Source organism: Antennarius striatus, chromosome 23, assembly GCF_040054535.1.
Source record: "Antennarius striatus isolate MH-2024 chromosome 23, ASM4005453v1, whole genome shotgun sequence".
In the NCBI taxonomy this organism is placed as follows: domain Eukaryota; kingdom Metazoa; phylum Chordata; class Actinopteri; order Lophiiformes; family Antennariidae; genus Antennarius; species Antennarius striatus.
Window position 1 is genome coordinate 12,719,915 of NC_090798.1, and position 15,086 is coordinate 12,735,000.

Sequence of the window (15,086 nt, forward strand, 5' to 3'; positions counted from 1 at the left end):
AGGGGGAACAGAACGGCGTGCAGATGTTTCACATTAACGCAACAGCCTCCATTTTTAGATGGAATTTATTGCACACTGGTGTTTTTAGTAGGTCATCCAAATAAACCGAGCCAAGAAAGAGGCTGTGTACGACACCGAAAGACCAGAAACTGCACGCGGCAACAGTTACAAGGTTACAAATAAGCTAAAACCATGGAACCAAACCTGTGGTCTTTAGCAAATGTTAAAATAATGGTGTGCATGTCTGCACTCAAGCACCACAGAGTGTAAAAGTGTGATGGGTGGTGGAGCACTGCAAACATGGCCAAAGAACATAAGGTACAAAATAATATGGAAGAGAAAAATAAAAAATTCCACTCACATTATTTTATAGCAAAATGATCTTTAAATCAATTTGTTCAGAATTTAAATTTTGGTAAATACATCAGCAGACAGGACCAGGAAGGGAAAACAGTGTTTGGTGTGACCTCCAGAAAAGACTTGGGTCAACTTTTTACTCAAACGTGAAGTTTTTGACAACAGTTGAATTATTATCCATCTATAAAGTGAGTTTGTGACTGTGAGGTTTAATTCCTCATGCTTGGAATCAAGAAGCTGATTCTAAGCATGTAATCAGCTTCTTTGAGTTCCCTTGAGTTCTATGAATTTGAATTATTTATTTCTGTCTCGTAACAAATGTAAAATTTTGTTAAAAAAAAAACCATTTGCTTGTTGATTCATTTGTTTTACTAAAACTCTTCCTGAAGCTCACATCGGCGACAGTTCATGGTGCAGGTAGAAATGTCTCGGGACATAAATAAACTGTTCTTAATCATGTATTTCTTTTACATCTGCTGCAACATCAAAGTGAAACATGATATTTTAAATCTGTATACCTTCCTCTTTACATACATACAGTATTTTACTATATTTTTATCTGTGCGTTTCACCACATCCTGCTAGATCACAATCTGCTCTCACATCCTTCGGCCCCCGCCTCTCTCGCCTCTCCTCACCACATTTCGTGCATCGGCCTCTTTCTGGTTGTGCGATGCTTTAACATCGATCCATCGACCCAACGGAGTCTGGACGTCACGTTCTGTCTGGGATTCAAACTGTCTCTTTAGACTCTCCTCCTCACAACTTGGGTAAATGCTGCACATTTATTTTTTTCTATACTTTTGTTAACTTTTATATTGTTATTATTAGTAACTCATCACCCAATAAATACTTCATGTTGTGCACATCACTATGAGTGATGAACTATGAGTATTGCAAACTGCAATTCACCAATATGTAGTAGGTCAGCTGTCCTCATGCATCCTACATTAACAGATGTAGTCTCATTATTAACATAGTTAATGTCACATGAAGCTTCCTCAGTGCAGCAGCGTGGAGCTGCTGAACTGACAGGAAACCAGCAGCTCAGCGACTGATGCTCGCTTCCTGTCAGCGCTGTGCAGACAGAACACATTCAAACCAGATGGAGACTTCCTGTCACGTCTCCAGTGCACATTGTGTAGGTAGAGCACAGCAAACTCTGAGCACCTGTCTGTTTTTCATTCATAATGCACGATGAATTTCTTTAGAATGTCATGGTAGAAGAAATATTTCAGAACAAAAAACAAGTTGGATTTTTTTTTTTTAATTGAAGCATTTCAAGTGAGTTAAAGCTGAAATAGATCAATTTAATTTTCCTCTTGTTGACCTGCTGGTGTGATATTTTTATACATGTCATTTATTTTGCACATTTTCTATCTAGATCCTGAATATAAATTTATGAATGGCTCTCCTGATGAAAAACTCGCTGCTGGTTTGAAAGTACAAGGAGGCTGCATCGTTCATTCAGTGACTGCCACACCGGGACACGGAGATTTTTCTACTCAGCAGGGGATTTTCTTAGAAGGTAAAGCACATTTCTGTGTGTAATCTGTCTGAGTGATGTAAGACTTAGTGTTTGGAGACACTGAGAGGAATTCTGGAACACTAGTAACAGAATAGAAGAGGATTATGACCTGGTTATAGTTAAAACCTAGAATGGGTTTAACTGAATTATTATTATTTAACATAAACATTGTATTTATATCTATATATATCTACTGTACACACACACACACACACACACACACACACACACACACACACACACACACACATATATATATATATATATATATATATATATATATATATAGAGAGAGAGAGAGAGAGAGAGAGAGAGAGAGAGAGAGAGAGCGAGAGAGAGAGAGAGAGATAATTTAATTATATTTATGTGTATTTTTTATGTTTACACTGTTTAAGTTTACACTACATTTTACACCTATCGCGCTTTACCTGTTTTCATTTGCTCCTTGGGGACTAATAAAGTTTTTTGAATTTGAATTTGAATTGATTGTTAATTTTTCTTAAAGTAAAATTGAGTATATAATGCACTGCAGAGACAGATTGATAACAAATTAATGTTAATTTATCTTATTTTAAATTTATCGTAGCTCAGCTTAGCATGTCACTAAATGTGACTGACTGTCAGCTCCGCCCCATACCTTCTGGAAACTTCACACCTACTGGATTGAGTTTTGCAAATACTGCAAATTTTAAAGGGGGACCTGCTGGAATATCTCAGATCTCTAAATCCTGATGCGTTGCCACGACAACTGAGCTAAAATTTCTCTTTCTTCACTTCAGGCGTGGTCGACTCTGGGAACATGCTGCCGTCTGATCGGACTGTGCTGACCCTCGTTTTCTGCCTTATATTTTTAATTCTGCTGCTGGTCTTCTTGTATAAGAAGCTGAACAGGGAGGCTGATGGAGAATTCACCATCAGGCGTTTGGTGTATAAGGAAGGGGGGGTCAGGGACAGGGTGAGAAGCGTGGTGTCGGCTCTGGAGGACCGTCTCGGGGTACAGCTGTGGCGTCGAAGTGATGCTGAAGAAGATGGAGAGGAAATGCAGGAGATCAAAGATGAGGAGGCGCAGGTGAAGGAGTGTCATGGGAGTGACGGCCAGGATGAGGGGAATGAAGAGGAGCGGCGTGAGGAGAGGAAAACAGGAAGTAATACTTCAGACGTGAGCTTGAGTTTGGAGAATTCAGAGGATCGGTCGGAGGTAAATAGAGGGATGGAGGAGAGAGAGGAGGAAAGGGAGGAGAGAGACACAGAAGACGATGAAGCCAGTGAACGGCGTGCGTTCTTGATAGATCTCAGGCAGCTGTCCGGAGACGCCATGTGGTCCGAAGGAGAGGGCGTGACCTGTGATGTGACCCCTTTGTAAGAACAGAGGAAAAGAAAGCTTGAAATAAAGAGAGGGAGAGGTTGTCACGGAATGAAAATAAATAAAATTAGTTATTAGTTTTTAAATGTACTGGAAGTAGATGAGAAATTAATCTAACGGTTGTATCATGTAAAACTGATCTGATCAGTGTTTGAATTAGAGTCTTTATTATTGTGTTCTTGTATGTTCTGAAATCATTTCACTGAATTGTGGCCTGTGTTTTTTAATGTTTTAAACATAAAATAAAAATAAAAACCACACATTTGTGTTCTGATTGTACATAGAGCTGAAACAAAAACCTGGAGAAATAAAGAAAAATTTAGATAAAAAAAAAACAAAACTCGTTCGCTATGAATAAACGAACTAATTGTATATTACTTTTTAAAAATTATTTAAATGAATCGTTAAAGAATATAAAGATGCTTCTAATTTTCGATGCCCCACTATATTTGTGAATTCTTACGAACTTTACTAACACAGGTGCTCCGGTTGGGGCGTTTTCAGCGAATTCAGGAAGTGACGTCAGCAGAGGCTCTTTGTGTGAGATGTATATTTAAGCCTGAGATGCGCGCGCATCAGTGTGCGGGGATGTAGCTCAGTGGTAGAGCGCGTGCTTCGCATGTACGAGGCCCCGGGTTCAAACCCCGGCATCTCCACTCGGCTTTTAATATTATTTATGTCGAACTTTCCGGTAATCGATGTAAACCAGGTGTGTGTGGTTACCGTCATTACAATGACTTAACAAAACACACAAAATCAACCAACATAAAAAATAAACGAACGGCGCGAAACACACTCGTCATTGGCCAGAGGAAGCGCTTGATCGAATCTGATTGGATGTTGGAAGGCCTTGGCGGAGTGGGCGTTCCCACGAAAAGCAAATACCACAAATGTATTTCCTCGACAAATGATTTCCAATAGTTTGACAAGAAATGTTCGATTAAGATGGATGGAAGCGAACTGGAGGGACAGCATTTTTTTTCTTTTAAAAACGGCTGAAATTAAGCTTATTTTTATTTATTATGTGACCGGAATTTCTGAATTGTACCTGAAGACAGATGACAGATGGGTCATAAAGCATCAATCTGTTCTACAAAGCTTGATTCGAAACAGGAGTCGATTCCATCCGGTAAATATTGCGGTTAATTTCCTTCCAAACACCAAAAAAATATTTCAAAAAAAAAATACACGCTTAGGCGCGCCGGTAAATTAGGAAACTAATTCGCGCCATGAGAATCCAAGTTGGCATTTTTCCTCTCTCAGCCTAACTTGATTGTATCGGAGAAATGATTTCAGCAGACGTCACTCGTCTGCATAGGAATAAAATGCAAGCATCCTGTAAAGCCTTTGCTCCCTGAAATGCTCCATTATCCTCACGGTGTCATGAATGGATCTAATTGCGGCGTAACCGACACTGCAGATATGGAAGGTACTTTGCATGGAATGCCATAATTTTGTATATATAAATATATATATATGAACAAAAAAATTATATATATAAATATATATGAAAAAAATATATTCATATATATATATATATATATATATAAAAGCACAGATAGGAGACACATCTGGGTTTCCTAACAGCCCAAAATGGATGCAGCGCGTCTGTGCGCAGGAATGCGCGTCGGAGGCGCGGAGCGGCATCTCGCCATGCCAGTTATCCCCGCGGTAACGGCTCCGTGTCGTTCCGTTTCATGTCTCATCCTTGCAGGAGTAGGATGTTACTAGCATCCGCCGTGGTGGTATGGGAATGGCTGAACGAGCACGGACGCTGGCGGCCCTACAGCCCGGCTGTCTGTCATCACATCGAGGCGGTCATCCGGAGCGACCCGCGGTGTGGTAGCGTCGTCCTCGGCCAGGTGGACTCACGCCTCTCGCCCTACATCATCGATCTGCATTCCATGCACCAGTTCCGACAGGATACAGGTGAGGAGAGGCCGTGGATGGAGGCCCTTTTTAACGCGCATGTGTGCCCATGTTATTTCTAAGAGCCTTTATTCTGATGCCTTTTGTTGATTTTCTGCAGTAATCCTGTTTTTAAGTGATAATCAGAAGATGTCAGCGTCGGATTGAGGTAATCTGGTAGGATCTGTGTTTGTGGATGAGGAGCTGCAGCTACAGCCACACACAATATGTCATGCGTGTAGAAAATGAGTTATATTCCAAATGTAAGAGTCTCTTTAAAGAGAAGACCAGCATCAGACAAAGGAACTGTCAGATGTCTCGCTCTGGCGGACACCCAAACGTTTCCCTTCTCTCTCAATATTGGCTGACAAAAAGCCTTTGTGCAGGTTGTTTTGAAACCCAGCAGAAGTTGAAATGGAAGTGGAAGGGGGGGGCAGTCTAAATAGGAGGTGTGGGGAGGGTGAGGAATGTCAGGAGTCTGAGGTCATTGATAAAACGGGGCTGATGGGAACAGACTTCCATGAAAGAGCTCCTCTGTGGGCGCGTTAAATGTCTCGGCACGGAATCGAGAGAATGTTGGGCTTTGCTTTTACTGTATTCTTTGGTTCCAACGACCGGAAGACAATCGGAATCGTCGAGTCTCACGTGAAGGAGTTGACCTGTGGAGACTGTAGGGGACGGAGACTGTAGGACGTCTCTGGGAAAGGACGGAAAAACCAGCCGGCTTTGGGTCAGATCAAAGCTGCCAGCCAATCAGAATTCAGAACACCGTGTGCTGTTACCAGGGGAAACCTGTTTGCCCAAATGTTTAGCAAGCAAACACAGACATGCTGAATTTGTTTGAGTGGCAGTGTAGCTGCCAGGGTGAGACGTCCACTTCCTGTTTCTGCGACGCTTCAGAAACAGGAAGTGGACGTTGCTCCTTACGGGGGTGTTGTCGCGATCCTTCCTCAGGTACCCTGCGACCGGTACGACGCAGCTTCTACGACCCCACCTCAGCGCCGGGCCAGGGCTGGTTGTGGGAGTGGGAGAACGACGCCGGCAGCTGGACGGCGTACGACACCGAGGTGGGCATCGCCATCCAGGCAGCGCGCGATCGCCAGCAGCCCTGGCTGGACCTGGCGCCGTTGGGGTTCTGCTACCTCATCGACTTCGAAAACATGACTCAGATCAACGGGCAGACTCAACGCTGCAGACGCATCCAGCGTCGCTCCGACCTAGCTTACCCGCTGGTGTCCGGGCCCCTGCCCAGATCCCACCACGCCTGGGGCCCCGTGTCCCTGCCCAGCCACGGGGGACTGCTCGGTGTGGATGTGTCCGGAGCGGGCGTGGGCTTCAGGACGAGCGGCGGCACCGGAAATGGGAGTGCCTACCCCAGCGGGGCGCTCCCCGCCTCGGCCATCACCTCCTTGGGGCAACCCTGTGCCTGTCAGCAGTGCATGCTGGTGTTGAGCGTTAAGGCGGGGGCCATGTCGACTGCTCACACTCTCGGTCGGAGACCGCCACAGACCAAGCCCCCTAGTCCCAAAATCAGCAGCCATCCTGTCCCAGGAGGGTCGTACTCGCTGACCCTCCCTCGGCCTCCTTCCTTATCGCGGTCATTTTCCCCCCACAGGACGTCCATAGTTGGGGCAACAGGTGGCTTCAGTGTAGGCGGGATGGGGGGAGCAGGAGGTGTGGGTATCATCGGGGGTGGTGGCGGTGGACTCGGCACGACCACCCTTGGTTTCAGAGGAGGTTTCCCCAACTCCCTGTCCCTCCTCGGCTCTGCCACCGCCGCCCTCTCCATCTCCTCCAACCGCCCCCCTCCCCCACCTCTCCCTCCCCCTCCGCCGCCACCCCCTCCGCCTGCTTCAACCCTCTCATCCACCGCCATCCCCACCGCCCAATCCTCTACCTCGTCCTCTCTTTCCGTTTCCTGCTCCGCATCCTCGATGCCAACCCCCGGCCCTCCCCTCATCTCCACAGCCGCCTCCAGCTGCACACCTTCGCCCTCCGCCCGGGTCCTGGGTCCGGTGTCGTCGTCCGGCGCCGCAGCCGCCGCCTGCGCTGCACCCCTGCCTCCGCGGTCCAGCCTGGCTGGGCTGAGCCGACCCGTCCTCCAACGCATCGCCATGGCTCAGTCACGCGCCCTTATTGCCTCTGGGTAGGTAGAAAAAGTGCATTTTAAATGAACTTTAGCTGCTGAATGTTAACAAACCAATGACAACAACCCATAACTGCCGAAAAGTTGACGTGACAACGAGATGATATTTCTACGTAGATGATATCGCTTGTTACCGTAACGTACACAAAACAAAAATGAGCAGAACCGAACAGGATACGTGAGAAAATCAGTTCAGACATGGATTTCTCATTGGTTTAAAGACCTCTGGCATGAGCTCTCATTAGGATTCATGAACCTCTAATCTTTGTGACAAAGTCCATCAGGCTCCTTCAGCTCCCGGGGAAAACAAAGGAGCATTCAGGACAAACAGGCCCAACTCTGGAAAGCTCTGTTATGTCGTCACCGCACACAAAATCTCATTTTCAGTTGTCAATTCGGAGCCTCAAAAAACATGTAGAAAACTCTGGAAATAATTTGTGGCTGTAAATATTTGTGTGTAAGCACCATAATAACTTAAATGTGTGCTTTAAACCACATCTGGAACAGTTCTGGACCGTCTGGAACGAGCTTGGTTGTTTCCAGTGATCATGAGGTTATGTGTAGTCTCACCATCATCAGAGACAAAACATTTGAACGCAGACTTTGTGTAGAGTTCTGTCGAACTACACACGGGGCCAATAGATGCGTGTTACGTCCCGCTTCAAAGCGGTGATGTATTGTAACTGTCAGTGTTCGTGTGTTCGTCCGTCCGTCCGTCTGTCCTTTAGTGTGTCCACCAAATGTCTTCACAACCGTTACAGATAGAAACATGAAACAAAAAAAACACGACTCGGGCAGCAAAGGGGATGAAAATGAGATGACGACCTTGACCTTGAGAAAACTAGGTCAAGGTCAAATTTCAACTTTTGTACACTCAGGAACCGTATAAGATAGAAAGATGAGGGAGAAGGCCAGTGTGAGTAAGACCATTGATCAAAGCTAGTGCTTTGATCAGTGACAGTAGGTCAGGGTAAAATTTTGAATTCGGGGGTGTCGCGGGATGTTTGCAGTCTGCGTCTGCCTTGGTTCTAGTTAAAGTTGTAAGTTGCACTCTTGAGTAATATTCATTTTCATGCAGACATTAAACTCCGTTCGACTCTAAAATGTGAACGAGACTCGGATGGATTGTTTCTCAGACGTACCCAGAAACCGGTTTTTTGACTTTGTCTTGTAACTTGTTAGTCGGTCAATAACGTTTGAAATAATGAGGGTTACATGAAAAGTGACGCTGAAAAAAGGGAAGGTGTGAACACATGTCGATGGTGAGGAAATTAAATTTAGGATTTTGACTTTGTAAAGATTTTTGTTTGGTGGAATCTTTCCGGCCTCGGCAGAGGTGTGTGTGGCGCCGCTCTACTTGTGTACGTCTGTTATTGTTACGCTGATGAGAGTGTTTGCCTGCAGTGAAACGGAACAGATGGTTTCCAAAGGAAGTGTCACAGATTACCGCCATCAGAGAGTCGTCTTTGGCCCACGCACCTGTCTCCTCTCTCCTCGGTGGGTTCGGCTTCTGCGACGCCCACGCTTCCTGTGTCGAGTTTTCTCTCTCTCCCCCGTCTCAAGTCTTTTTGTTCTCACCGTCATAATTTCAGGCATCTTCTCGTATGTGTTGATTGTGTACAAATGCGCGTGCGCTTGTGATGTCGTAAACAGCGGCTCAAGCTCATCCGTCATCCAGATGGTTTTTGTGCTAATCCCATTAGATTAGCCGGGATCAAAGGAACGTGACTACCTGACACTCTCCCACCTCTCGTAATCCATGTCATCAGGTATCATATCCCTTATGGCTCCTTGCCCATAACATAGGTACTAAAACATGTCGCAAAGAAGACTGAAAGTGGTAAAAAGTTGTAAAAAAAGGACCAAATTCCATAAGTAAAACCAAATTTAAATCATGATAATGTCCGCAGGAGAGAGTAACAATGAATTATTTACGATAATATCAGAAAAAAGGTAGGAAATATTTTTTTTAAATGAAAGGCATCGTTTAATAATGATAAATTCTGCAGGAAGAAAGAAACAGGGAATTGCTGATGTGTTTTTTAGAATATGATGTGTGAGAAATTAATTTTCATTTCATAGAAAAAGCTTAAACAGAAAAGATGACAAAAAAAACAAGACAGATTATAGAATAAATAGGCAGATAAATAATATATTCATGAGGAAAATAAATGTAATAAATAATGCAGCCACTTCCACTTTAACATCCATTTCACGACTGTGTCGTGACACAGCTGATCTTTAATCGTCCTGCATCAGGTTGTGATTTCAGATCTCAGTCTTTGCGCTGACAGTCTGTCAGCCTTATGGCGACCTGTTAGCGTGACGTAGTCGTTGACAGGTAATCCCCCCCCCCAGTGACGAATCTCTGGCCCACATCTTGACTTTAGCCTCCAGATGGGAGCGAGTGGATTAGCCCTATAAAGGCAGGAGGAAGACCCGACACAAGACACAAGCAGAGGAGGAGAGGAACGCAAACGCGCAACAAGTGGGAGGCATTTTCTGGAAAACTTTGGTCGAGATTTTTTGATTTCAAGCAAGAAAAATGACGATTATTAAAACTGGAAGACCGTAAGTAGGAACTTTTGACTGACCTGTAACTGCCTGACTTGTTGTGTGTTGCACATTTAGAATTTAGCATGACAGTAAAATGATGAGGTTCTCATTTTACAAAATCACTTCGTCTACCTTCAAATTCTAAAAAAGTGGGGGTTCTTTTTTACTTTAATATTATTCGTTCCATTTCTAAATCCTCTGCTGCCATGTGTATCCTGGAGTAGCAGGAAACTGCATTTATAGGACAGTAGGTCAAGTCATCATGAGCAACATCGACGCTTCTTCTCATGACTCGGCAAAAGCTCATTAGCCTGCTCACGTGGGGCAAAATAGAAGCGAACATATGCTGCACGCAGCTGACGCGTCAGGATCTAGGTGACCGGATCACGCGTGTTCATGATGTGGACTTTTAATCCATGTCAGGTTGTTCTCTTGTGCTTTCAGAGTCCCAACAGTTCCAGTGAAGAACCTGAATGGATCGAGCCCTGTGCATCCTGCGCTAGCAGGTTAGCATAAAGACAGTATAAATATTTTTCAATATGTTAAGATTCTTACTCTATTTCAAATGAGTCTAAACCAGCATCTTATTTCCAGCTCTTTTAATAAACTGATGCTCAGCCTTCATGGTGTCGCTCCCTCTGCTGGTCGTTCTTAGGTATTACAGGCATCCTGATGAGCGCAGCGGGACTTCCGGTCTGCCTGACCCGCCCTCCCAAGCTGGTGCTTCATCCCCCACCTGTCAGCAAGAGTGACATCAAGCCCGTTCCGGGTCTGGGCCACTGCTGTCGCAAGACCACGAAGAAACAGGCGCGTAAAGGTGAGTTTGATGACAGTGGCCTTTCAAAAGCAAGACTATCAGGGGTCCAGGGAAAGATTCTCACACCTGTGTTTCCATCTCCATAGGAAAGACCCCCGAGGAGGTGGTGAAGAGGTACCTCCAGAAAGTTCGCAATCCCCCTGAGGAGGTCAGTTCTCCTTTCCCTTGCTCAAAACTGTACTTCAAACGGTCTATGTCAGATTTCACGAGTCCATAATTTGTGCTCCCATCTCAGGACTGCACCATCTGTATGGAGGCCCTGGCAGGACCATCGGGCTACAAAGGTCCCGGAGTCGGTGGCATCTCCCGGGCTGAGTCAGTGGGCCGCCTTGCACAATGTGGTCACCAGTACCACCTCCAGTGCCTTGTTGCTATGTACAATAACGGCAACAAGGACGGCAGCCTCCAGTGCCCCACGTGCAAGACCATCTACGGAGTCAAGACTGGCAACCAGCCACCAGGCAAGATGGAGTACCACGTCATCCCCCACTCGCTACCTGGCCACCCAGACTGCAAAACCATTCGGATCATTTATAACATCCCTCCTGGCATCCAGGTAAGGTTTTTCGTCACATTCCTGCGACACCAGCTTCTCACAACGTGAAAGCAGGAAGTGTTGTTGGCTTTGCATGAATGACTCAGTGAGCTTTTCTCTTACTGTTCAGGGTCCAGAACACCCAAATCCAGGCAAACCCTTCACAGCCCGTGGTTTCCCCAGACACTGCTACCTCCCGGACAGCGAGAAGGGACGCAAGGTAAAGGGAAACTTGAAGTTTAGTTTCAGTCTTCAGTCTGTGTGATTGGATGTTGTTAAAAAAGTCTCATCCATCCTCTCTTAATCTCTACCTCCAGGTTCTGAGGCTTCTCCTGGTAGCGTGGGATCGCCGTCTCATTTTCTCCGTGGGCACGTCCAGCACCACCGGCGAGTCGGATACAGTCATTTGGAACGAGGTGCACCACAAAACGGAGTTCGGCTCCAACCTCACAGGTCACGGCTACCCGGACCCGGGCCACCTGGACAACGTCCTGGAGGAGCTCAAGGCTCAGGGCATCACAGAGGAGGAGTGCCTACCCAGAGACTGAACAGAGACGTCGGGAAACTTCTGAGAAAAATCCATTCCTGCATTTGATAAAACGCTCAAAGAGAACTTTTACCAACCAGGAAAACAATTTTCAAAAACTCTTAACAAACATGGTTTCAGCAGAATTTGCTGAAAATTTCTCTTTTGACTGCGTAACTCGGTTTCTATGGGAGGTCATTCTTTTCTGATGCAGTAACAGTGTCCTGATGTTACTCAGTGGGACCACTGTGCAGAGACAAGTCAGTGTTAACAATTAAAAAAGAATGTAACTACATGAATTTACCTGAATCTATGAAGTGTGTGGCGCTGCTGCTGCTATGTCAAACTGAAGGGAGCTCAACCGGAAAAAAAGAGAAACGGTTCACTGCAGATAAATATTCTAACTGGATATCTGAGCATGAGTATTTGCTGCCCTCTTGTGGTACTTTTCCAGAATTACATTCCTTTTCAGGTTTGGTTTTTATTAAACTATCTGTTGTACGCTATGAATACTTGATATTATTGTATGACAATGTTTCCATTCCATCCAGATTTCTTTCGGATATTTTTATTTCTTTTTCTTTTATATGATGTGATACGGCGCCATCGCCTGAGAACGAGATTAACTACTGGATTAACAGAAACTTCCCCACCCTATTGGTTGGTTACTAGCCTCTTTAAACAAAAAAAAAGTTTTAAATGATTTAATATTTCCTTGGTTCACAGGTTGACATCTGCCCTCAGAACATGAGAATCTTTTAATGGCTTCTTATTGTATCCCAGAGAAAAGGCTAATACGCTTTACAACCTTAGAAGTAAATCCCTCAAAAAGTTATTTCCCCATAATTCCATAAAAATAAAACTTGACATGTTAACTGTAGTTCAGTGTGTGTGTAGGACGTACACACCAGCCTCAAATATGAATCCGGTCACACCTCAAACTGGTCGTCAGCTGTTCTGCTCATGTTTCATTTATTCCATGAACGAGTGCACAGGACTAAGTTCTGTTCTGATCCAGTTTTTGGTCCAGTTGGTTCACATCAGTCCACTGTGAGCCAGTTTATCGTGGATGAGATGTGCTGTATGTTCTGACATACGTAGGTCGACATTAAACGCGTTTATACTTTATGATCCGTTATGTATGCACTATACTGTATGTATGTTTATGTGCACAATGTTGCATTAAACGTTTTTCTAAGGACTCGTGTGTTTTTTCAAAAGTATTTCTCAAATGGGAGCATGCGGGGAGATTTTTCACCAGGTGAAAAATGCAAGGTCGAATGAGTTTTGTTCTGTCTCCACATTTGTCTTTTTGCAGTTTCATTTTATCCTACGTGAGCAAACAGGTCGCGGATAAAAGCTCCTGGTTAATCCTGTCATATAGTTAGCAGTCATGTAGTTAGATTATCGTAGATAACCCTCATTACTGCGTCCTAGTCCTGGATTAGTAATCTGGATTACTTCTACCTTAACAGGTGAAAAAATGTACGGAGATTATTAAACACCTTTAGAGAGAACTCCAGCAAGAGGATTCATGATATGTAGAGACACAGTATGTACAGTATATAATGTAAGCATCAATATATTTCTTGATTTCTTTAAGGAAACAGGTGGTTACCGTGGTAACTAATAACCAGACTCCTACAAGATGCTGTTTTTTCTCCAGTGAGTCAGTTTAAGTTGAATTTCAGCTCAAATTTTTAGCAACTAAGAGAAAAGCTTTTTTAAAAGAACACCTTTCACACCTACGTTAATCTCCTCTTCCTTTTTTTATTTTTTTTAAACTCTGGTTTAACCTTTATCTTGAGAAACAGAAGTGATGGATGGGGCAAAAGCTCCCCATTCAGGTTATGAAAATACCCCCACCGCCTGTCAGATGGGGGGAACAGATGGGTTAAACGGGTTGATCCGGGTTTACAGCAACTAGTTGCAGTTAAAATAAAGAGGAAGTGAAGGAAAGGAAGCGCCACATGCTAATTCAAGTCTGAATGGGACACTTGAGGTGGGGGGAGAAACCACTGTTTGAACATGGGGGAGGGGGCTGCACTGGTCAGATTCTATTGTCTGCAATCCGCAGCTACAACCAGCGTGAAGACGGAATTGATCCCTGAGAGGATTGATCGCTGCACCTTTATGATCAATGTTGATCAGCATTGGAGCTGAAAGGCTTCCAGAATGTTTCCTCCCCTCCCCCTCTCCTGCCTCACAACCCCCCCCCAGTCTGCTATTAAAAGCTTTTAAATGCAGCAGCGTCTTGGCTGACGACCAATCCCTGTGCTTTGTTGCAAACATTCCACTCTTTGCTCTCCCTTTTTTTTTTTTTGCCCCCCTCCCTCGCTGGATCGTGTTTCAAGCACCGTCTCACGGTTGCCGCCGCCTTTCAGCTAAAAGCTTTTTGTGCTGGCGGAGGAGGCGCCGGCGTGAGGCGGGAAGGAGGGAGGCGGATGGGAGTGGTTTACGAGAGAGGGAGGGAAAATAAAGGGCCTCCCTCACTGTTGCCAAGGTAACTTGATGTCAGGGTGACATCACACGCCACTAAAAGCTTTTAACCGGATTCCTCTCCTGCCTTAGGCCCCATTTTGAGTCCTCTTTCAGCTAGGCTAGGGGGGGGGAAGGGCACAGGCAGGACAGCTGTTTTGCACGCAAACCACAGATCCAACGGCTCCCAGCTCAGTAAAAGACTTTCAAATTCACCCCGTGAAGAGGTTCACTCCTGCGATCGCTGACAGAAACCGTTTCAAAAATGGCCACAGAAGACGGCTTCAGCTACCTGATGCCGGGCCACAGCGAGAAACACCGGCGAGCCCCCAACTGGACGGACGGCGAAATGAAAGCGCTCCTCTACGTGTGGGAGGAACACCACAACGAACTGAAAACCAGCAAGAGGAACGCCAAGGTGTACGAGAAGATGTCCCAGAGGTTCTTCCAGCTGACCGGGGAGCAGCGCTTCAAGGAGGAGATCAAGATGAAGATCACCAACATGTCTTTCCAGTACAGGCGAGTGCGACATTGTCCAAATCGGAGTCCAATCGAAGTTGGGTTGGGTATTTACGATGTTTTCTGATCTTACAGGCGGCTGAAATCCATCACCGGCGACGGCGGCGAGACGCCGGATTGGCCGTACTACAAGTCCATCGAGAAGATCCTCTCCAAGCCCCTGGAGAACGGTCGGGTGAACTCCTTGGAGTTCCAGGCCTCGTCCGCGGGGCCCTCCACTTCGTCCCAGTCCACAGACAACATGGCGCCGCTGTCGGAGGAGGGCATGATGGGATTCCTGCCGGAATACACGGGATCCTCAGATGAGCTGGAGATAAAACAAGAGCTGGACTCATTGAGCTCCGACAGCGAAC

The 15,086-nt window shown here is 45.4% G+C and overlaps 2 protein-coding genes and 1 non-coding gene across 5 annotated transcripts in view; all 3 read left to right on the forward strand.

Moving 5' to 3' along the window:
- The first annotated feature begins 3,832 nt into the window (after positions 1 to 3,832).
- Positions 3,833 to 3,904, forward strand: trnaa-cgc (transfer RNA alanine (anticodon CGC)). The gene has a single exon. It is a non-coding gene; the product is annotated as a tRNA-Ala (tRNA).
- Positions 3,905 to 4,184: 280 nt separating this feature from the next.
- dtx4a (deltex 4, E3 ubiquitin ligase a) lies at positions 4,185 to 13,370 on the forward strand. 3 transcript variants are annotated; one of them, XM_068307986.1, is made up of 9 exons: positions 4,185 to 4,377; positions 4,963 to 5,177; positions 6,111 to 7,302; positions 10,303 to 10,364; positions 10,514 to 10,675; positions 10,762 to 10,823; positions 10,911 to 11,231; positions 11,341 to 11,430; positions 11,528 to 13,370. In XM_068307986.1, exons 2-9 carry the CDS (start codon positions 4,970 to 4,972, stop codon positions 11,756 to 11,758), a joined length of 2,328 nt encoding a protein of 775 aa, XP_068164087.1. In that variant the 5' UTR covers positions 4,185 to 4,377; positions 4,963 to 4,969; the 3' UTR covers positions 11,759 to 13,370. The 3 variants fall into 3 exon arrangements, with proteins under 3 accessions (XP_068164087.1, XP_068164088.1, XP_068164089.1); XM_068307987.1 differs by lacking the exon at positions 4,185 to 4,377 and adding an exon at positions 4,400 to 4,677; XM_068307988.1 differs by lacking the exon at positions 4,185 to 4,377 and having other exon boundaries at positions 4,856 to 5,177.
- Positions 13,371 to 14,085: 715 nt separating this feature from the next.
- msantd1 (Myb/SANT-like DNA-binding domain containing 1) overlaps positions 14,086 to 15,086 on the forward strand; it is a 2,643-nt gene continuing 1,642 nt past the window's right edge. Inside the window, exons 1-2 of the mRNA XM_068307991.1 lie at positions 14,086 to 14,733; positions 14,809 to 15,086. The exon at positions 14,809 to 15,086 is cut by the window's right edge and continues 16 nt beyond it. Of these exons, the coding sequence (XP_068164092.1) occupies positions 14,480 to 14,733; positions 14,809 to 15,086 (532 nt within the window). The 5' untranslated portion in view covers positions 14,086 to 14,479. The remainder of the gene's footprint in view (positions 14,734 to 14,808) is intronic.